Consider the following 23,625-nt stretch of genomic DNA (forward strand, 5'->3'; position numbering starts at 1 on the left):
TTTCAATTTAATAAAAAAAGAAAGAGAGATATTTAATATTTTGTCAATCAAAAGTTCAAAACACATACACACAAAAAAATGGTAACCGAAATAAAATTGCTTTGGTATGGACAGGAGGGAGCGATACGATCTACGGCCATCGAGGTCAACTCCCACCCTATTTGTTGATGTGATTGAGGTTCACGAGGTTTTATCTATTTATTTAGTTAACTGAGCAAAATTATAAAAATTAGAAACAATTCGGCAACAAAAGTTACAGAATTACATTTATGGATACGATAATTGATAAACGATTTAGTGACGACATATTATGCAAATAAGCTCTAGTATTTACGCAATTTCATCAGGGCGTTTGTGTTTCATGAATCTTTTGCGTTTTATAACAATATATTTATTCTATGGGAGAAGAAATTCGATGAGACGGTTTACCAGTAAATCAATTACACAACCAAGTATTGGTATAAGTCTGTAGGACAGGTGTGGAAATACCGGTACCGTGACTAACCTGGCAGCCTGTCCTAGTAAAATTTCGCATGCTTTAGCCTGAACCTCGGAACTTTAAAAGTGTTTTTCTATCAATTCCGCATTTCAATCAATCATATTATTTCGGTTCTCTGACATAAACAACACGAAAAGTAAACAGACAAACAATATGCAGAGATACCTGTATGGTACCGGTACCGTACCTGATACTGCTGTACTGTGATAGGCGAGCAGGCTATAATTTCAACAGAGATCTTTCTAGTCTGTTTGTGTTAACTTACAGAAACTTCAGAAAATCAGACAAGAATAAAACTATGCCATTCTCATTGCATGAGAATACTAAAATAGAAGTTTTATTTAAAGCGTTCATTAGAATGGTGACAGAAATTCAGTAGTCTATTATTATCTTTTAATAAAACTATTATATCAGTATATCTGAAGAACTTAACTAACAATACAGTACGGCACAGTTCTCGCATCCAAGGAATATCCTAATTTTGAAGACATCAATTATGGCGATGAAACAAATCCCTACTTAATGAGACAGTCTGGCACTGCCCATCAATATTGCTTTAAAAACGTCACAATTGGATTATCAGAGAAAAACTAATCAAATCTAAATGAATAAAATAATTTATCGCAGCGTTTGAGTGTTTTTAGCAAAAAACAGCACGTTGGACAAGTTTTGATCATATGACATATGACGCTCTCGCCATGATTGCTTTATTTCGATGAACGAGACCATATATTGTGCATCTACAGTCATGCCAGAAGTCCTTCGTTTCTGGGACAAATAAATTCTTTGTTCTATAGGTGTCTGAATGTTGAATAACTATTGTTTACTAATATAGGTCAGTCCACATAATATAATCCATATATTTGCATATTGTATTTCTAGCTGTTTAGCCAATGATAATATTTTATTGTCAAATGGTTTAACGCACCCTTGATTCTAGGACAATTATTTTGTTCAGAAAAGTTTGCGAGTGCTTATAATCTTATGAAACTTTTTCTGTTTGTTGTGTAGCATTACTACGATGGCTTATGATTAATTTTCTGTGTACAATTCTGCTTCAAGCCAACAATGGCTGCCAAAAAAATGAAGCAATATTTTCCGATATTGTTTGCGATATTTCTACTCATCGGAGTTTCCGGATTATTCTTTGGTTTCCCTGGACGTTATCTCGCTGTGGAAATTTCTCCGATTCTAATGGGATATGCAGGAGCTGTGTATATATTTGTACTTGTTAATTTTATCGCAGCTGGGGCCACGGATCCCGGGGTTTATCCGAAGCGGTCTGAACCCGAAGATGATGAAGATGAGCTCAGAGCACCAGTGTATATTACCGTTCTTATCCATGACATATCTGTTCGCATGAAATGGTGTAGTACTTGTAAATTTTACCGTCCGCCTCGTGTCTCGCATTGCAGTGTTTGCAACAACTGTATAGAAAAGTTTGATCATCATTGTCCGTGGGTGAACAACTGCGTTGGACGGAGGAATTATCAATATTTTTTCTTGTTCTTGATGCTGCTTACTTTGCATATGATCAATATTTTCTCATTTACTCTCTGGGCCGTCATTTTAAACCAAAATGGACAAAGCGATGGAATTATTTTTGGAATTTCCATCGCGGTTTTGGTCGTAGATGGTTTGATTTTTATCCCCATCTCAGGACTTTTTGGATTCCATATTTCTCTCGTTATTCGAGGCCGAACAACCAATGAACAAGTCACAGGGAAGTTTAGAAGTGGAGTTAATCCATTTGACAATGGTTGCAAAGCAAATTGTTTTCACGCGATGTGTTCCCCACAGATACCAAAATACATTAATCGATCCGACGCCGTGGATTATACAAAGTATAACATTTCTCCCCCTTACACTGTTGACAACGATAACTTAAGCATTCGGAATGTTAGGATCCGAGAAAATGGTTCAAATGCTATTTCTGCGTACACCCCTCGTCCGATTGACAATGAAAAAGAAATTTTCCCGAAGCGTAAAGGTTCACTTATACCTCAAGGAAGCTCAGATGAAAGCGATACAACTTCCGAACCCCCACAAGTGAGGGTGATCACTGGGAATGGGAGAACGGAATCTGTGCGCTCAGAATTGGATCCGAATAGATTTCGTGCTCGAGTGACCCCCGTTCATGCAAATCAAACTTGTCAGCCGACTGACGCGATACAGTACGCATGCATAGACGGCCAGCTTAACAATGATGATACTTCGGACAGTAGCGGACAAAATTTTGAAATGACGAATATGAAGGGGGGTAACAGACCAGAATTGAATGGCAGCGCCACCACATCATTGGTGACCAATGGTGACGCTCATCATTGTCATAGCGACAATAATGTAAACAAAAATACGGAGGGTGAGTCAGCAGAAAATAATGACTGTGACACAGCGGAATCTCCTGATCAAACTTTTTATAAAACTGACGAAATTTTGTACGATAACTTTGTAATGCCAAAGCGTAAAAGTTCGAAAGTTTCAGAGAACCGAGATGACGAGATACACGATGAATCGTCAAGTTCGAGTGAGGGAAACTCATGCGCTTACATAACTCACGATACTCCACCCGGTGGCAGGCTGAATGATCCTTTAGCTAATGTAAACAATTGCAATAATATTCCTGCGAGCGATCATATCACAAAATCAGTGGACCATGACGTTTGCGAATCTGGGTATGTGAGTACATTTAACTCGACCGACCAGCCGTTATCTACGAAGGATCTGACGAACAAAATCGAACTGGAAAATGCAATGAGAGATATAGAAGCGAACGTCGCATTGCTTCATGTTACAGATTCCGCAGAAACACTGAAGAAAGACGACATTATTATGTCACAAAAAGGTGATTGTTCAGTAACAAATGAATCACAATGAATGCATTTAGTGACAGGCTGCCTTTAGTTGTAGTTAAGCATCGGCTAAACATTTTCAAATAGTCGATTCATGTGTGATACAAGCATAATCTGAACATACCACAAGCTTGTCTTATCAACGCTCAAAGATATTCTTGCAAAAAATTACTGAAATATCTGGTTTCGATTTTTAGAAGATTCTTAAAATATCTGTCGGTGTGCTGCAAACATATTCTAACAATCCTCAACTATTCATTGGAGCATATCCGTTAAGAATAATCACAATCTATTCGGCATTTGACTGTGCTGGCATTTTTGCCTCCCGGTCAGCGTCAAACTGTTCTTAGAGGGACAAGCTTGTGGTGTGGTTTGAACAAACATTATGGCATCATAATAAATATGATTTCAATTTAACATTTTTTTATACCATAGCACGAATTATGATGTCATAATAGTTTTGCATAGTCATAATGGCACCTGTCAAACAATGATTGTTTTATAACACTGCACCTTAGTAGTAGTGAATAATCATGCACTTTTATATTTTTTATTCAAACAACCATGTTAGCAGGGATGTCCAAAACTGAATTCTTCGATTCATTCTGTTGATCCATTCAGGATTAAGAATCTGATGTTCAAGAGCATTCTCTATTGCAGTCCAAATTTCTTCATGAACACAGCCCAATTCAAGTGAACGTATTGTTCAGGGCTTATCAAACTGGAGGACGCGACCTCCACTTTTTAGGGGTCGTAATCTTTTACCTCAAAAGTTTGGGAAACCCTGTTTAGACCAGTGGTTTGCAATAAAACTGATCAATTTATTTTTTGCAAAAAAAAATAAATTCAGGGTGTATTTGGAATAGTTGGTTACTTGTTTTTCTTAATTAATAATTTCACTTTCATAAACTATTCAACTTTCTTTTAAAATTACTTGATGTAAGACGAAAATTATTTTTAGAAATATTTTTTTAAAAAGTATTTGGAATGGTTTGGAAATCCCTGAGTGTTAGTTTTTGTGTGCTTTTTATTGCTTCAATATTTTTAAAAAAACACTTTCTAACGATAGATTTTCATGAGTGAAATGCAACTTCATTTTGCTTCTATATAATCTAGATTTCCTTTTACAAATCATTTCAAATGAAGACATGGGGGCAGTAGGATGGTAAATTGTTTGTAGTAGGATGGTAAATTGTTTGTGTCAAAATGTATTTGCTGGTGCATAATGTGCCAACATAATTCTATGTAACTTAGATGAGTCCATTATTTCTAAGTAAGTGCAAGTAACATTACTCATCAATGAGTCTCCTTCATTTCTGAGTGATTGCCCATAACTTTGTTCAGAGATGAGTCTCCTTTACTTCCGAATGAGTGCACGTAACTTTGTTCAGAGATGAGTCTCCTTTACTTTTGAATGAGTGCCCGTAACTTTGCTCAGAGATGAGTCTCCTTCACTTCTGAGTGAGTGCCTGTAACTCTGCTTAGAGATGAGTCTCCATTACTTCTGAGTGATTACCTGTAACTTTGCCCCTAGATAAGTCTCATTTACGTCTGCTCAAAAATCAGCCTTCTTTATGAGACTGAGTGAGCTCTCTTTTACACCTATAAAACTAAATGTTGTATTTTATTATTTAGCTAGAAGATATGGCCGGAAACATTTATTCTAAGACTTATGGTGGTTGGGTAAGTGATCGCACCGCTTGCATGAACATCGATGATAATTCATCCATGTTATAATTTTTTCAAATCGAGAATTCACTTATTCTTTCCCTGAGTTGATTTGAATAATTTCAATTCTTATGTCAACTCTTTCCCTATATTTCTGTCGTGAAGGATAGACCAGGGTTGGGCAAGATTTTTGAGTCAGGGGCCAAACATTTTGCCCACCTAGATTGGTGGGCCATGTAAATGTGAGTAAAAAGTTACGATTTATGAACAATATTTACAGTTTTACAAACGAGTAGAAATGACCCTCGTATCGAAACTAAATTTAATCGCAATCTCAAGTTCATTGAGCTATTTTTTGGCTAAAACATCAAAATTTGGTTTAGTTGTGGCATCATTAGGCGGGCCATATTGAATAATCCAACGAGCCTGTATTCGGCCCGCGGGATGTATTTTGCCCATGTCACGGATAGACATCAGTTCATAGAGCAGAGGCAACAACTGCTCATCACAATGGGCCAAAATTTAATTCAAGTGGACTCTGAGGGCCAGGCCATCAGCCAAATCATGAGTTATCGTAACTAGTGAAATGGTCTCGTTGATGTTGTACTCTTTCATTGCTGCTATATGGCTCCAATCTGGCAGATGCAACTTGACTGCGTTGAACAAAAAACAAATCTTGATGACAAACACTTTGGCATATCTAGACTGTTGAAGACGCATAGTAAAATTCCTGCTTTTTGGGCCTTCGTGGGAAATTTTGTCATGTTCCATCATGTCCATTAAAAGCCCGAAGAATAGCTCGCCACACTCCGACTTCACATCATTGGTTTACGCGTTGTATGCTTTGAATCCAAGTTGTCATAACGTATGTTTAGGTTTTACATAATTTTATCAAAATATATTCTGTAATGGTGATCGCAAAAATAATTCTACACTTGACTGATCAATCAAAATAATTTGCATGCATGATTGGTCTCAGCTGGGCAGAATTTGAGAATTCATAGTTCTTTGGAAAAAGTATAAAATCGGAATGTTTATCTGTCTATTTTATCTATCATATTACTATCAGCTCTTATCAACAATAGATAAACTGATAATATACTGGCAATAAACAAGGTGTCCATAAATTCCCTTTACAGTTTCAATTTTGTTATTAGATGGGTTCTTAATAATATATCTTAACCAGGTTTCATCCATTTATTTAAGCATTGCTATCCTGGTTCCTAATAAAAAAAATTTTAATTGTATAACTTACAGTAAAAGGTTCAAAATTGAAATCAAACGTTCGAATACAATTCAAATTGGTTAAATCGATATATATAATTTTTGATGTTAAGAATAATTGATTCAGAATATTGTGGATGCCCTGCGTTTCCCAACCATAGGGAAATTCTTCCACAGGAAATAATTTACTAGTTCTTTTGAATTGTATTTGCTGCAGTTCTACTAGTACTTTGGTGCTTTGTTATTGCTATAACACTTATTTATGAACACATTACGAACTACATGTGCGACTCGCGTTTGTTGTATGTATGTATGTTTATTCGTCTCGTAATAGTGATAAAAGAATAAATGAACGATTATTATTATGTAAGACGGGATGCATGCACAAGACCGTACTGGCCTAAAACACAAATGTGCGGCATGCACCCTTTTTAACAAATATAAAACAAAAAACATTAGATTAAATATGTATAGTATGGTCCCTTATATGGGCTATACCAAGTGACACTATCAATTCCAGAAATTCTAGAAACACTAGACAATTCCAGAAATTTTGCATGTTGTTAGATGCAATATATTTTTACATTTTCAGCTACATGTTTTGTTTCATTGTCCAATCAATTGCTTTATTGAATATGTAAAAAATTGCACAAAAGTTACACACGAGAAAGTTTTACTCACCTAAGGATCAATTGAAGAAATAAAATAATTTCATACATATTGAGGGAAGAAAAAAGAGTTCCAAACTAGGCTAAGGTTCCTAAGATTGGGAACCATTGTGATATGCAGTTGAAACAGATTGATTGATTAACTTTGAGTTATTGACGAATCGGTGGCCTATTATTAACTCCGGCTGCTTTCCTAATAGTCCCTGGGGGCGGATTTCAAATATTTTACATCGGTGATGGGTTATGTATGGCCACACATAGTCTAATTAGAATGATTTGAATATACAATATATAGACAATTAGTAAGAAGCAAACGTTTTAAATGTCAATACCAGCATTTCTCAAACTTTTTTTTTGCCCCAGAACATGTATGCTTTTTATCTTGCCTCACGGAACATCAATGAATTAGAAGGTAAAATTGATGATAAAAAAATTGTGTAATGGATCTACGTTGTGCGTCAACTTGCGCAACTAGCTTATCACAGCATCTTTTGAGACTTCTAGTTTTAAATTAACAATCCACTAAGAAGGGTGGGTGATGTTTCAAAAATTTAGCTCATAATAAAATATAAAAAGTTTGCTGTTAACTTGACAATCAAAAATTAACGTTCAACGATATTGAACAGCCTGGATAAAAATATTGATAACTGAGACTCAAAGTTTTGTAATGAAAAATGAATTTGTCTTATGGCACATTCTAAACCGAGTACAAGATCATGGTTAAATTATCAGAGTAGATTATAATTCCTGCACAGGTGACAAGAACTTCTTTTTTAATTTATTGTTATTATTTGAAATGATTTGTAAAAGGAAATCCTCGTTTTTAAATATTTTGACAATTTTCTCCTAAAAAAAAAGATCTTGCACATTATTTCCACATACACACATAGAAGCACATTATTGCATGAAAATTTCACATAACATTTATGACTTAATAGTAGCGATTCTTTAGATGATTTGTGATGCAATAATTATTTTTTGCATGTCTTTGCAGTGTTCCCATACCTTTAATATGCATGATCCCTTTGATTTGATTTTTCTGTAGTATATATTTAATTTTTTTTAGTTGTGTTTGTCTTTTTACCCCCCTCGTCCCCACATCTTCATGGGATGTTGATTCTCTCCATACATGGCTTCGTAAAAGTAGCCGCTTATGTAGGGAAGAATGCACTAACTATTGATTTTAATGTCACAATTAACCACAATTTTGTGTATGAAATCACAATTGTTAAACTTTTCGCCATCGCACGGAGTTCATCTAACCGTTGGTCGCTTACGACTTCACCATCAAGTTTATGCATCTGAAACAAATAACTGATTTCCATACTCGATATAGACTGGTAGCCAACCTGACGACGGGCTGTGCGACTAAGCCGTCTTAGAGTCTTTTATCTCCCCATAGGATAAGAATGCGAACCATATTGAATTGTATTGAAGTCTTTTATTGACCAGTCAAATTGGTTCATTATATTATCCTGCTTTACTCAACTAATGTCTTCTGGAATTTTTGTCTTAATTGGGAAATTAGAACATTTTTTTTATTGTACCGGTACTTTTGCAACTGAATTATTTTTTGTGATTATTATGGTTTTGACCAAAATCTTTTCCCCCCGAATTGAGGATCATTTACTTTCAGCTTGTGAGAGAAACGGGCATTTGGATTCGGATTGCAGCCAACAATTTGACAGTTTGAATGAAAATCATCAGCTGGACAATATTTCAAAATCCGCTCGTAAAAAACTACCACTAGGTGGTGGCAAACTAGGTCATAGAGGTCGAGGGAGGTCAAAATACGAAAGACTTCAAAAAACTGGACATGTGTCCACCCTGGTCGGAAAGTTTGAACAGCAATCTACTGACCAATCAAAATCAGATGTACAAAGGTTAAAGTTGAAAGTTCGTGGCGATCAACTTCCCATGTCAAAAATCAAAGGTCATAATAATAGGATTGACCAAAATGAAACTCAATGCAGTAAAACGGAAAATGCGAGACTTCTTGTTAAGTTAGCGTAATCACCGGACTTATTGGCTTTAGTACTGCAAACTATTTTCCATGACGCAATGATGCATCGTTGTGCTTTTTTACAGATATTATAATGAACTGTGTTCTTTTGAACTTTCATAACTTGTTCCTTCAAAAAAGTTTTCAGCCGTTAAATTCTGTTGGATGTCAGCTCAGACCCGTTTATCGTCAGTGTACCTACAATACAACTCTCTTGCCCAAAGTTTTTTCAGAGCTTCGGTTATTCATAGCTGTTTGTGTATTCAATCAGACTGTTTCGAGTCTCTTGTCGATTGGTATTTATTAACGCGCAATTCCATACCATAACTCTTTATAACAGTGGCTCCCAAGGTTGATTGGCCGGGCCAAATTAGAAGCGGAAGGATATTTGTGGGCCCGCAAAGGGCTGATACCGATACGTATAATTAACATACCGGTGTAACTGAATTGTTATAAATATACACATGCGTAAACTGTGATAATGACATAACAATTAGCGGTATCCATAACGCGAAAAGAAAAAAACATTAAAAAGTATTAACTATTTCACTCAAGTTCAGCGGGCTAAGGTGTGGGAACCATTGCATTAAGTCTCAGCAGTCCTTGGAACTTATTGGTTGCCCATATTAGTTAAATGAGAATGCCAACCACCTCACACAGAGTGTGATGAATTGATTAGACAATGCGAATCAGAAGACTTTCAGTTCTTTTAAATTATACTGCATGCACGAGCCCTTGTGTATTAAAATGAATTATTACTTGAAAAAAATTTAGTTTGATATTTCATAAAGGTATTATCCAGAATGAATGTTTTTCCCAATTCGTGTTTGACAAGAAATTCTGTGAATTATAAAATGCTTTGCTTCGAATTTATTGATCTTTTTTCTTGCTCTACTGGAAACTAAGGATAAACTCACTCAAGCGATAAGTCCCATGCAAACTGGAAAGGCTTCAATAAGTATCGCAATTTGTTGAAAAATCTCATTCTTTTGCTAATATTAACGCTTACTATTCGATGGATTTAACCCAGAAATGCGAAATTCGAGATATGTTGGAAAATGAGAAAATTGTAGTTTTGATTTTTATAATCCTTTGACTTTTTTTAAATTACTTATTGAATAATGCCCCTAATTATGATTACCAGCTTGAAACAAAACTTGGCGAATTCTTTCTCCTGAAATTCAACATTTCGTTTTTTTTTCTTGAAATCAATCTGGACTCGTTGCCTTTTTTCATTTTGAATTGAAAGACTTTGTTCCCATATTTTGTTGGAGATCCATGAAAATAACAACTCGTATGCATAGCAGTTTAATTGTGGACATAGTAGCCCCACCTAGCAGAGCTGTGTTGTCAGAGAAAATTTACGATTAACTGTAAATTCGACCCATTTTAAAAACGACTCAACTCAGTATTGCTTAAAATTTTAAGTTTGAAATCCCGTCCTCTATGAATTCGATATTTCACTCAAGTGGGATAGATATTACAACTTCGAGGCCGATAATTGTGACCTGGGCCACCTGGTGTATAGTTTGCTTACTGACACGACTTTATCTTATTATTCTTTGTTACTGCTTCAAGTTTTATGTACAAACTCATTTTCCATCCATTGTATTTATTGAAGAGAATTTTTTGTCTTATCATCTTTTATATATCATCATGTAACATAAATTTTTTCATCAAAAATGTGTTTTAACAACATTTCAAGATGTCAGCTGTGTAGACTTGGGCCATGGGGTCCGGAAAACATGTGTCAAATGTCTCATTTGAAAAATGTCAAAATTTAAAGAATTGTTCCTATACGAGAATTTTGACGCCAGGTTTCATTCTGGCGAGGAAATTTGGAACCTTAGACTGCAAGACCAACACTAAACTCCGATCCCCTGGTACAACTAGACCTTCCAAACATAGCAGGGATGCCAAAAAAATTTAAATGAAATCAATCCAAGTTTTTTTGAGTGACACATAATCGAAAATGGCGTGTAAGAGATTTGATACACATAATTAAAATGGCTGTTTTGCTTTGTAATTGTGTGGTATACAAATGTGGTTTATGGTCACTGCTGGCTTTTAGAAATAGGGGCATACCCAGGGGGTGAATTTTGCAAGTTGGAATCCTCCTTTCCCCTTTCCAAATGTAATTTTTTCGTATCATTCATAGCATAGACTCTTGAAAACCAACATTTTCTGCCGGAACCAGCTGGATGTTACAGTCTAACTTGGCTATAAGAAATTTGGTCGGAGTTGCTGATATTTTTTTTTACAAGAATTAATTTGCTTTTATTTTTGTAAAATCATGAATTTCACCAAACAGTGCAATGGATCAATTGCAAAAGTAATTTCAGAGTGTTTGTAACCATATATGGGCATCCCTGATCTCATGGCTCCTAAATTAAAAAAAAACGGTTGAAGCATGACCAGTCGGAATAATCTCATAGTAACAAGCAGGTGCTCGTGCTGCTACTTTTTATTTTGACTAAAACAAACAAAAGAGTTTTAAAGAAGTAACTTTACGATAAGACGGTATTTTGATTGGTCATGCCTCAATAATTCTCACTAGTGGCGGAACTGTACTAATCCTTCATTTGTTCACTATATTTCAATATCGAAAAATATATGCCGTTTGTTTTTCCAGAATATTTATTAAAAATACATAATTACAGAGATTGGTATGTTTGTTTGAATAACACTAGCAATACTTGTGCAGAAGAGGAGAGAAAAGCATAGAAGAAAAACCTCGTCTTGAGTCCTAATTTGCTGCGAGTATAGCCAGCGATGAAATTCAAAACTAGGTACTCCCGTAGTGTGTGTGCCAGGTTATGGCTAGGCCATAATTTTATTCCGATTTTCTATATTTTAGTTCTATTACGAGTTCGGGCCGGTCTGTGTTAGCTGAGTGAATATACCCCCTGCCCATAGGTTTCAGTCCCTTTACACTACTTGATGTAAAGTAGGCGAACAAAATTAGTCACTTGCATATTGGTACACAAACTTCTGGAGCGCCGATTTGAAATTTCAAGAACTTTCTTGTAGTTGCACAAAAGTTTTGGGTATTGATCTTATGGCATGTGTTGTTCGCAAGCAAATTGATTGGAATTACTTGCACGTAGCAGGTTAAATAAATTAAAAACTCGTTTCTAGGGGCGCACACCATTCAAAATTGGCACTTCTCCGCGGGCTACACAATTTTTCTCTGTGTTCCGCAGGTTGCGCACCCCTGTCCTATATTATAAGTTTATTTCGACAGAATCAACGAAACATAAAATAAAATGATTGATTTAACAAATAAATAAAAAAACGATTATGAAATCAGGATACCAAACAAAACCTTAGATGAGGTTAAAAATGTAACAAATATAAGATGGACGATTTTGCCAAAAAGTTATACGTGTTTCTGAATGAGTGCTTGAAACCTTGCTTCGAGCAAATTTCCGTAAAAAATGTGGAAAAATCATTCACGATCAAACAACCTTTGACGTTTTGTTGACTTGAGTTTTGTAATTTTTCTGTATGTTGGGAAGTTTAAACTCAATTAATACAAATCATTACTTTATTATTGTTTTGTCAGCGAGGTAAATGGAGATTCCTTATGCTAAGCCCTTCTGTAGATGGTTACTATTTGTCCTCTACTGGGACTATGTTCAGACGAACTCCAATATTGCGCAATTTGAATCCGATTTCCAGTGCTTATCTATGGAATACAAACTCATGCTTTGGAAACACCATGTTCGAGCTGACATTTGCTGTAATTCACGGAACCAAAAATCTCTGAAACTAAAAAAATTTCAACATTGGCGATTTAGTGAGCCTCTACTGCTATCTAGTGGATTTAAATTTGACCCGGAATCGAGGAATTTTATTCGAGAAGTCAGGAATTCAATATTTTCTTTTGTGAATCCAACGCCTATGAAAACAGCAGTTCAACTCGTTGCAATCTCAAGTAATGCACTGGAAAACACTCTGGACTTGGATACCGCTGATTGCAATGTTTCCAGAAGTTTTCTTGATTTTATCAGCGGAAACAAAGTCTTGAATGGAAGTTTTCCTCTTGCACACAGGTTAGTATTGGGTGTTCATATGGTGCTCCCGAAGTATGTGTACCAAGATGGCGCACAACCTGAACATAGTATGTGTAACAGGTTAGGATTCAGGTTGTGCGTTATCTTGGTAAACATACTACGGGAGTGCCATATTAGTGTTCATATTAATCCTGATGGGGGGGGGGGAGATGATAAGACGACTGAATTGATCCATTTCATTTTCAGATATAGGAAGAGTAGCCACTCATTTGTTTCAGATGCGTGAACTTGATGGTGGATGAAGTGACTGGCAGTTAGGAGAAATACCCTATGGCAAGAAGGAGACCAATATTCCTGTCACACATAATAATCCTTTGAAGCATTTGAACCATTGAATCTTGAATGCGGTTCTTGAAGCCGCATGCACCTTTTAACTATTCTTTCTGCGGCTTATTAATTCTTTCCAGTAAAAATTTGTTTTTTACCCCGAGTTTTGTTGATATTTTAATTTGTTTCTTTTATGGGCGCCTTACAACTATAAGGTTTGAAATTTGGCTCTGACACTAGTTTCTTAAGTTTCAGAAAACTAGTCTGGCATGGCCATCCCTGACAAGCGGAAGTGATGCTTTCATTTATTTTATGTTCCACTATTTTCTAAAGGTAATACACCTTCAAATTTACATTTTATGACAGTGCTATTTTTTGACAATCTTTTCCTAGGTACGGAGGCCATCAGTTTGGATCGTGGGCCGGACAGCTTGGCGATGGTCGAGCTCATCTGCTTGGTGAATACGTGAACTCAAAAAATGAAAGATGGGAGTTGCAATTGAAAGGTTCATGCAGTTATTGTAGCATTTAATATAAGTTTGGGTACTCCAGAAGTATGTGCACCAAGATGACGGACACCGGAATGTAGTATGTGTACCAGGTTAGGTTTAGGCCATAATTTCAGGTACAAATAGTACGGGAGTCACTTGACACATACTACGTTCCGGTGTCCGCCATCTTTGTGCACATACTTCTGAAGCGCCCGAGTTTGTCCATTGAAAAACCCATAAATCTGATGAATTCTAGAATAAGTGATAAGTTTGCTGGCACGATGGCCTAGTTCAGGGGTCCATCTCTAATACAGAAGGGCCAGATACAAATAGTTGTGTGAAACAGCAGGCCGCACCTTTAGTTAACATCAGAATTATAATAGGAAGGGAATTACTCACACATACCATATTGAACTTCAAAACTCGTTTTGTGGGCCACACACCTTTCAAAATTAGTACTACGCAGCGAGTCACACAATTTTTCTATGCGGGCCGCATTTGGCCCATAGGTTGCTCATCCCTGGCCTACAGGTTTTGCAAAATACACCCAAATCATAACGATTTTTGTGAGAAGGTTTTTGGGTCTCAATTCATACTGAAATTTTGATCATCCTATTTATTCAGGCTCCGGTCAGACACCTTACTCCCGCCGAGGAGATGGTAGAGCAGTGCTTCGTTCCTCTGTGCGTGAATTTTTGTGCAGTGAGGCGTTACACCACTTGGGAATTGCAACATCGCGTGCAGTGACCCTTATCGTATCAGACGACCCTGTGACACGAGATCAATTCTACAATGGGAATATAAAAACAGAGCGAGCAGCTGTTGTTTTACGTCTTGCTCCTTCTTGGTTTCGAATTGGTTCGCTGGAAATATTAGAATCGAATAATGAAATAGATCTCTTACGGCACCTTGTGGACTTCATTATACAGAACTATTATCACAAAGAAGTAGATTCTTCGTCCGAAAATAAGTACGTTCAATTCTTCGGTGCGGTTTTTAACAGAACATTGGTGACTGTCACAAAGTGGATGGCGGTGGGGTTCACTCACGGAGTTTGCAACACTGACAACTACAGCCTCCTTGGATTAACAATCGATTTTGGTCCATTCGGATTCGTAGAAGAATACGATGAAAATTTTGTTCCTAACACATCTGATGATGAAGGCAGGTATTCACTTGGTAAACAACCGTCAATTGCTATGCATAATCTGGATAAATTACGAATAGCGATTTCGCCTTTATTAGACAAAAAAGACCGCAAAAATGTTTCTAAAATCTTGCATACATTCGATGAAAGATATCAAGAACTTTTGATTAACGAGTTTCGCAAAAAACTAGGACTTTTCAATGAATTTGAAAATGATTCTTTATTACTTGCATCACTGTTATATCTTATGCAACAAACGAGGGCTGATTTCACTTCAACTTTTCGCCAACTCAGTGAGTTGACTGCAAATGAAATGTTCGTGGACTCAATTCCTAGTTACTTATGGGCTTTAAAAATTTTATCAAGACACGAGTACTTTTCAAAGTGGTTGGAATCGTATCGTTTGCGGTTAGAAGACAATCCAGGAAGCGTTAGTGATGAAATCAGGATGAAAAGAATGTGCAGCGTAAATCCACGCTATGTTCTTAGAAACTGGATGGCAGAAGAAGCGATTCAAAAAGCAGAAAAGAACGATTTCTCAGTTGTTCGTAAACTATTGAAAATTTTGCAACGGCCTCACACAAAACAGATAATTGCAGAAAAACTTGGCTATGCTAGTCCAAGCCCTGATTGGGCAACACATCTAAAAGTCAGTTGTTCATCTTAGCGCAAACATCAGCAAACTAAGCAAGTGGAACTGGAGTTTTTGCGGTCAAAGGTCGAATTTGATAAGAAATTTGCCATCAAGTCCATGCATCTGAGCAAATTACTGGTCCCATATCCGATATGAACCGGCTAATGGGGGCTAATAAGAGGCTATGGTAGTCTTTCGCAGCCCCGCGTCAATATTGTGTGCCTTTCTATTTCAATTGATCTTTTTGTTAGCATTTCTTATTACTTGTGTCGCTACAATATTTCATGCACGACGGAAATAAAATATCTGAATCTATGGTATCATTGGCTTCCCACCTTTAGCATAAATATTTCTATCCAGTTTCTTATTTTATTATATTCACCTTAAAGCAGGAATCCTGGAAGAAGTCACATATACATAAGAACCCGGGCTTTGTTGGCTTTTATTAATAGTTAAAGCTAAATAATGTTGAATAAAGTGCAATTTTTTTTCTGAAAAATATATATTTTACCAATGTTGGTGGTCAGTATAAGTATAGTTACATGCCAAGCTTTAAAGATGTGGCAGCTGTCTGAACGGAAAACTGATCGACAAACTATTCGCATGTCCAAAACGGATTGGTGACCTAATTAGAGATTGTGACAATCTTATCGACTCTCTTCTGGAACGAATGTATGATCAATGCTAGAGTTATGGGTTAGTTTCGTAAATAAGCAAGTTTAAAAGCTATTACCCATGAAAAATTTCACATCAACCCGCACAAAACAATCAATCACTGTTTATTACTGCTGAAATATTTTCTTTATTGTACTATTATCTATTATTGGACACGTAGTGGACATAACGATCGTTTCAATATTATGTTGTTGTTCTTGTTCTTTGACACGTTTTTAAAAAGTCGCTTTCCTCTTCGAATACTGGACCAATTGCTTTGAAATTTTCAGTGGTTGAAGATAAATTTTTTCTCCAGAAGGCTATTACTTTTTTTTCTCGCTATGACGTCATCAAAATTATTGCCATTGGGTGGCGCTACGTGTCCATATATTTGAGCATAGCTCTCTTGTTATTAATTATCGATCGGTAAGTATGTTGATGGGTATTTGTTTGTCTGTGTGTTAGATGCACGCGATATCTCACGAAAATGAGATTCAATTTGCTGCAGATTTTGCATGTGCATTCATCATAGCTCGGATCAGGAGCCTATTGATTTTAGATGGATCATGTCGTATACTTAGCGAGTTATTAGTGATGGGACACACGGTGTCACTATAGAGTAAGACCACTGTTTTGGGGATCCCCTAACTCTCGATCGATGAGTCTTCGGTTTCCAACCGAATTCTAGTTGTTGGACACGTAGTGGACATAGCGATCGTTTCAATATTATGTCGTTGTTCTTGTTCTTTAACACGTTTTTAAAAAGTCGCTTTTCTCTTTGATTACTGGACCAATTGCTTTGAAATTCTCAGTGGTTAAAGATAAAAATTTTCTTCGGAAGGCTATTTTTTTTTTTTGCTACGACTTCATCAAAATTATTGCCATTAGGTGGGGCTACGTGTCCATATATTTGAGCATAGCTCTCTTGTTTATATTAGTGTTGATTTTGTTTTTGTGGCAATAAATCTCTCTCTCAGGTTCTAAAGAAAATTTTATTCTATTGTAAGTAGGAATGGGCAATATAGAATAATTTACTATTCTAGAATAGTTAAATCGAATCCAGAATACCGAATCCTATTCTATTTTCACATTTATTAAAATAGTGGGAATTTCCACAATGCTGGATTTAGATGTTAAAAAATTGTAAATGTATTACAATAAATGTATTATTTATTTGGAAATGTCCTGAACATTTGTTTTCATTTGATATTAAACAGGCATTTCCCAGGACAATAAAATTTAGGAATATTACATTATTTTTTGCCTTCAATTGTTCCAAATGTATGTAATCCCTAAATATTGAAATGCTAAATTAAGACACGCTTTACACACTATAATAGTAAGCGGTTAAATACAAAAATAGATATGAAACGGCGTTAAATTGTTTTCAATGTTAGTCTGCCGAGTTTACTAAAACATACCCGCTGAGCAAAGACTCGTAAAACGAAGTTTCCGTAAACTCGATTTCATACTTAGGTATTAGGTAATAACATCTAAAGACTAATTCCTTTTCTATGATTATCATTACATATCATTATCTACCCAGACTTGGCCCTACTTAAACTCAATACGTCACTATCTTCGCCAGATGCGGCAACTTTTTCTTCAAATTTATCGGCAACTAAAATACTACAGACACTCGATCAAACGTGCGTCTATCTTGAACGATAGGAACGAACCGAAAAATATGTAATCATTTGAGAGTGAAATTCAAATGTGACAGATTTTCGCGTATTGCGATATAACTTTGTATTTCAGAAAATGGTGTACTTAGTTATTAGATGATAACATCTAAAGACGAATTCATTTTCTATGATTATCGCCACAGAATATTATCTACACAGATTTGGCCCTACTTAAACTCAATACGTCATTATCTTCGCCAGATGCGGCAACTTTTTTTTTTAATTTATCAGCGACTGAAATACTACAGACAATCGATCAAACGTGCGTCTATCTTGAAGGACAGGAAAGGACCGAAAAAATGTATAATGTTTTAAGCGTGAAACTTAAATGTGACAGATTTTCGCGTATTGCGATATTACTTTGTATTTCGGAAAATGGTGTAATAAAATTATTCGTAAATAATATTTGATCTAAATTAATCGCAAGCAATGTTATAACATTTAACGTCCGGCTTTTGGTTGCGAGATATCTTTTAATGTAAAATGAAGCAAGGCACGTCTGTAAACAGTTAAAGATTATTGCAATCAGATTATCGGAATATCGCTAGTAAGTCGGAATATCGCTAGTAATTGACACTTGGCGCCGGAGAGGCGGAAACCGAATCCTGATATCGGATCCCGTTGGATTCGAATACTTTGGGATTCGAATCCTCCGGATTCGGTATTCTATATTGCCCATCCCTAATTGTAAGGCAATAACGTGAATCGTTTTGTTAAATTATTGTTGTTTATAATGTTGGAAAAATATTTGGCGCTCCGGAGTATGCGCACCAAGATGGCGCACAACCTGATCCTGATACACATACTATGTTCAGATTGTGCACATGCTTCGGGAGCACCAAATATTTTGCTTCGCATCTAATGGACGAACAGAAGGTACCCGTTCTTTATCTCTTAATTTTGCCATTCCGTTATAATAGACGGGAACACGTCAATTCCGTAACGTTTGTCCTTTCCAGGGGCCGAGACATATGTGAATGATAATAATTAAATCTGAAAATCCCAGTAAAGCAGAGAGATTGCTTCAAAATCATTTTTAAAACGCACAGAAATTTACGAGCCAATAATAATAATTAATACCAATTCAATCAACTAAATATTCTAGATTTTGTTGTCACAAATAATGGTAAAACTACAGAGGCGTATCCAGAATATTTTGCGACCGGGGCAAACTATAAAATTGGCGCCCCGACCTCCACGTTTAATCATATTTTCTATTACATTTAATTGCATTGAAAAATATCAACTTACATCGAAGTGCGCAGGCAAGAACTTAACGACACAGAACCACGTAATTGACCCCGTGCATTTTGTTACCTAACATTACTGAATCAATTTTTGCTCCGTTTCCCGGACAGCTTTTTTGGCCATGTAATTACGATGGAAATCTGACCTTGCGCGAGCTATGTGCCTGAGACGTCGGCAGTCGACGTAAGCGGATCTGACCGACTGTGCAGTTGGCCATGTACTAAGACTAGATGTCTTCCGCCGGTGCAATCATGCTTGTGATCGGTTTTTGACCCTTGTAAAATTTTCACAAGCCCCATTTTGGCGCCCCCGTACTTTGGTGTCCGGGGAAATATGTACCCCCCCCCCATTATTTGTGAGGTCCAGTGTACAACATCAGTTTGGTTACTAAGGCTCCTGGCCCAAATCAATCATATATGGCCCAAATCAACACCAGCGATGGAATGTGGATAAAATATGAATAAGTGAGCAACAGTAAAAAAATAATAGAAATTTTAGTAATATATTTATTTTTTACCAATTATTTTATCGTATTTTATGCTAAATATGGCGTCGAAAAATCTACCACTAGGTGATGCTGTAACGAGTTGAGCTGACTCCGTTTAGTCAAGTTTGCCCAGCCTTTCCTGGCTGCCTGAATACCGGTACTGAGATAAATTACAGTATCAATTTTATCCATAGATATTAGGGAACTCGAAGCATAATACCATTTGAAAAGATTAAAGATTGATGCTATCGAAGGTTAGTACTCTCAAATGTTATAGTATTTGTAGAATATTCTGACACAGAGAGGGTTGTCACCTAGTCTCAATATTATCGGTTCCGCAGTCTGTCAGTTTCAGTTTCTCAGTCAGGTTGCCTGCGATGGCATTTTGTGTATAGCATTTTTAAAGTTAGGATTCACGATTTGCCTTTTTGAAATGCATTCAAAATGCAGCCAGTTTTCTGGTTTTAGTGATTATTCTAAGGCTATTTCTATTTTACAATTTTGTTGGGTTTTTGATAGAGAGAGAGAGGTTTAATTTTTCCTCAACCAAAATAAAATAACAGTCATCGTAATTATAATAATACTAATAAGTAATAAATTAGTTTTGTATAGACCGCAGGGAGTGATACGACCATACGGTCATCAAAGTCAACTCCCCCCCCCCCTCTTCAAGAAGAGGAACACAACAATATACTGATATAGCATGATATAATTAGATTTTCTCATTTGCCCAGTGTAGAGAAAAAGACATGTTAACCAAATAGGGTGGCTTACCCACTTTAAGGACACGACCTATTGGCGGTCATCAACTTCATCGATTATTTTAATACCGAAAAAATTAACGAACCGCGATGATATTTCTCACGCATTGCCGTCCACTTACCGTAAAACCGGCTAACTTCGGATGATTTCACTATATTTTGAACAATATCTCCGCCGCATGTTGTTCAACTGAAGCCAAATTTGGAATATAATACATTGTGGCTATTCTCGTCTTGATAAAGTCGGTTCCATATCCATCAAAGCCTTTTTTCATTGAAATTATTGTCTTTATTCGTCTATTCTAAAATTATCTAACTTCGGATGGCCACTTTTCTCTTTGCGTCAACTCGTCGTGAGAGAGAAATGTCTGCGTAAGCAATGACGCGTGACAACGTCGCTGAATAGACCTTACGCCGCCACGACCTGTCTTGCGTGTTGAATACTGACGTTTGTACGTGACGTTACTACGTGACGTTACTCTTGCCGCTTCGCGAAGCTTAACTATTTATTCTTGTGTCCTTTATTATAACTCGTATATATTTCACTAACTACTCCTAATTTATTGCAAAATGCTAGTTCGTTCTTTTATGATCGTTTATTTTCAATGCAAGAAAAGGATTAACAAAAAAAACAAAACGGAAGAATTGAAAGTACCTAACACTGGTGTAGGTTGAAATTGAAATGCAATATGGAACAAGTAAAGAATGAACAGACATATCTAATCATTATGATCGTATAGATACATGTTTCAGGCCTAACGTATTACCAATTGCTACGGTATCTATCGGTGTCGGAGGAAGTATGCAAAAACAAAAATCGACAAATTTCATATGCATTAAGCGTATGCATACCCATATTTTTAAATAAACAACATATGACTGAGACGATAGTGATGTTTTTGTAGGATTTAGTGACTAGAATCATGGATAAGCATAATTTTTAAATTTCACAAAACTGGGCGCCGCGATGTCTGGCGTTCAAATGTCGCAGCGAGTAACGCACGAGCTACGCAAAGTGACGTCGACTACGAAGAGAGAGAACGGGATTTGCGTCGTTGACGTCACGCTGTACGTAATCATCAAAACGTCGATATTTTGATGTAATTTTTAAATCAAAATAACCGATTTCACTCGAATCTCGTACGACACCTTGTGATCACTGTATTTTTTTGTATACATTGTGTACGCTCTCTAGCGCTTGGCGGTGATTTGACGAAGGTAGCGTCTGTAGAAGTCACGATTTGAGCCGCTCGAAAAAACGGTGTCATTTTTTTGGTAAAATATGATTTTTTGAATGATAAAAAATCAAATCGAGCGATTGGAGGCTACGGCAGATTCAGATATGTAAGGCCTTACTATAGAAACCGACAGAAGCGCAATACGACGAAATTTAGTTGAGATATGAATGATTGAAAATTTCATCCGAAGTTACAAGGCATCCGAAGTTAGCCGGTTTTACGGTATCCCTCGTAGCTCTGCGAAATTACATTAAAATGCAGCCACAAAACAAAAAAGTTACGACCGAATACCCACCCGAAGAAAAAAAACGACCATTTTTTCATGTCGCCAACTACCCATTGTCTCTTAAAAAAAGCTTGAAAATCCATACAAATATAAGCGACAAAAAGATGAAACGTGGCAGGTGGGTAGAGTTGTTTTTCTTTTAACCATCTTCAAAGTTTCGCATTTCAACATTTAAAGGAGGGGGAATAGGGGGTGCGCATTTTCAATACGTTGATAATATCTTTGTCGACCAATTTGCGATCATTGTGTTTTTGTCTGTTTGATTGTTGTGATGCGGTGCTTTGTTTACAATTTGACAAGTTGTGTTCGAAATAACCTTGTTCCTAAAATATAAGACGGTCTGAAATGCAATTAGAAGCCAAATTTTTTCACGCATGGCTGCGTATGTGCTAGTCTCAACGCAGCATAAGCGATGTTCAAGGCTTGAAATCCGCGCTCGCACACTGGTCGTTAGGTCGCAAATACATCTTCAGAGTGTCGTGGTTTGTATAGCTTTAACCCCTGGTCGTAGAAAGTTAATTCGAGATTTACCGTGTAGAATAAATGCCAATGCACCTACGGTGAAAAAATTAACGTGTTAGAAATATTAGTTTTATTTTAAAGTGGTTAGAATGAAATCGTCCGCAGACTGGCTGCACCACCCTAGTTCTGCAGTACTCATATTTCAAGATGTCCCGACATCAATAAAGTAATAGCTTTATTTGTCACTAAAAGGAGGACGTCTTGCATTGTCAGTAAGTTAATAATAGTGGCAAAACCTGATAGATATTTGATTATATGTAAACAATAAACACATACAGTGATACCTTTGTAGAACGACTCAATACTCTGAACAATTTGGTTGTTGGCCTAAAAATTCTAGTCGATAACACTGCGGTACATGGATAGCAATTCAGTACTTGAACACCCAAGCGCATCGTCAAATGAGATGAAAACCTTGGAATCGCACTTTTTGACCATTCAACAAAAGAGCGATGCCTAAATATATTGGCATGAAGGCCAAAATAAAGTAATATGGGTTTGCAATCTGTCACAGTAGAGCAAGGTACGCACAATTGGAGGCTTGTTCACTAAACGATGAATCAAGAAAACTATTTCTTTCGCTTCCACGTTGTAACGATCTGAATATGAAAGAGATCGCTGGCGTTAGCGTGTTTGTTACTTTCGACGGAGATGCCATTACTGACTTTTCTTTGGCATGCTCTATGACGTGATTGGGACATAGAGTGTAATAGTCATAGTGATGTAATTTTTCGATGACACAGTCAGGTGGGGGTTAAGGGATAACATATGCGAAAATCTTTGTGCCCAGACACTTAGAAGTACTTACGGCATTTAGTGAACATGCACCCAATACGAAACTTGCTCAAACATACAGTAACCAATCAGTGGCGCAACCAGGCCGTTTTCAACGGGGGGGGGGGGTCCGACCGGAATTTACACAGTGCAACCACGACGTAAGTCGCAACGCCACTAGGTGTCGCCCCGTTGAAACACCATAAATTGCTCGTGGTTAAAAGGGAAACGCCATCGATTAAATTCCAGCCTTTCGCTTACCTTGCACTCGTTCATTAACGGCGCTTCGCTATGTCTTGCACCTCGTGGGTAGCAAAACGCCGTTCATTACATTCAAGCGAATTGCTAACGAAAAGCTGTTAATTATTTTCAACGTTTCCCTCGATTTGCGCCTCGTGGATAGTGAAACACGGCTTGAATAAATTCCAGTGTTTCCCTCGTG

General features: G+C 36.8%; 2 protein-coding genes across 3 annotated transcripts; both read left to right on the top strand.

The window, feature by feature from the left end:
* Nucleotides 1–906: 906 nt before the first annotated feature.
* LOC120331594 (palmitoyltransferase ZDHHC8B-like) lies at nt 907–11,576 on the top strand. 2 transcript variants are annotated; one of them, XM_039398702.2, is made up of 3 exons: nt 907–3,344; nt 4,987–5,034; nt 8,548–8,688. In XM_039398702.2, exons 1-2 carry the CDS (start codon nt 1,568–1,570, stop codon nt 5,016–5,018), a joined length of 1,809 nt encoding a protein of 602 aa, XP_039254636.2. In that variant the 5' UTR covers nt 907–1,567; the 3' UTR covers nt 5,019–5,034; nt 8,548–8,688. The 2 variants fall into 2 exon arrangements, with proteins under 2 accessions (XP_039254636.2, XP_039254628.2); XM_039398694.2 differs by lacking the exon at nt 4,987–5,034 and having other exon boundaries at nt 908–3,344; nt 8,548–11,576.
* LOC120331989 (protein nucleotidyltransferase YdiU-like) lies at nt 11,569–15,848 on the top strand. Its single transcript, XM_039399192.2, has 4 exons — nt 11,569–11,702; nt 12,479–12,968; nt 13,650–13,762; nt 14,372–15,848. The coding sequence occupies exons 2-4, from the start codon at nt 12,487–12,489 to the stop codon at nt 15,559–15,561; spliced, it is 1,785 nt and encodes a 594-aa protein (XP_039255126.2). The 5' UTR covers nt 11,569–11,702; nt 12,479–12,486; the 3' UTR covers nt 15,562–15,848.
* The last annotated feature ends 7,777 nt before the right edge of the window (nt 15,849–23,625 follow it).

This window comes from Styela clava, chromosome 6 (assembly GCF_964204865.1).
Source record: "Styela clava chromosome 6, kaStyClav1.hap1.2, whole genome shotgun sequence".
NCBI lineage: Eukaryota > Metazoa > Chordata > Ascidiacea > Stolidobranchia > Styelidae > Styela > Styela clava.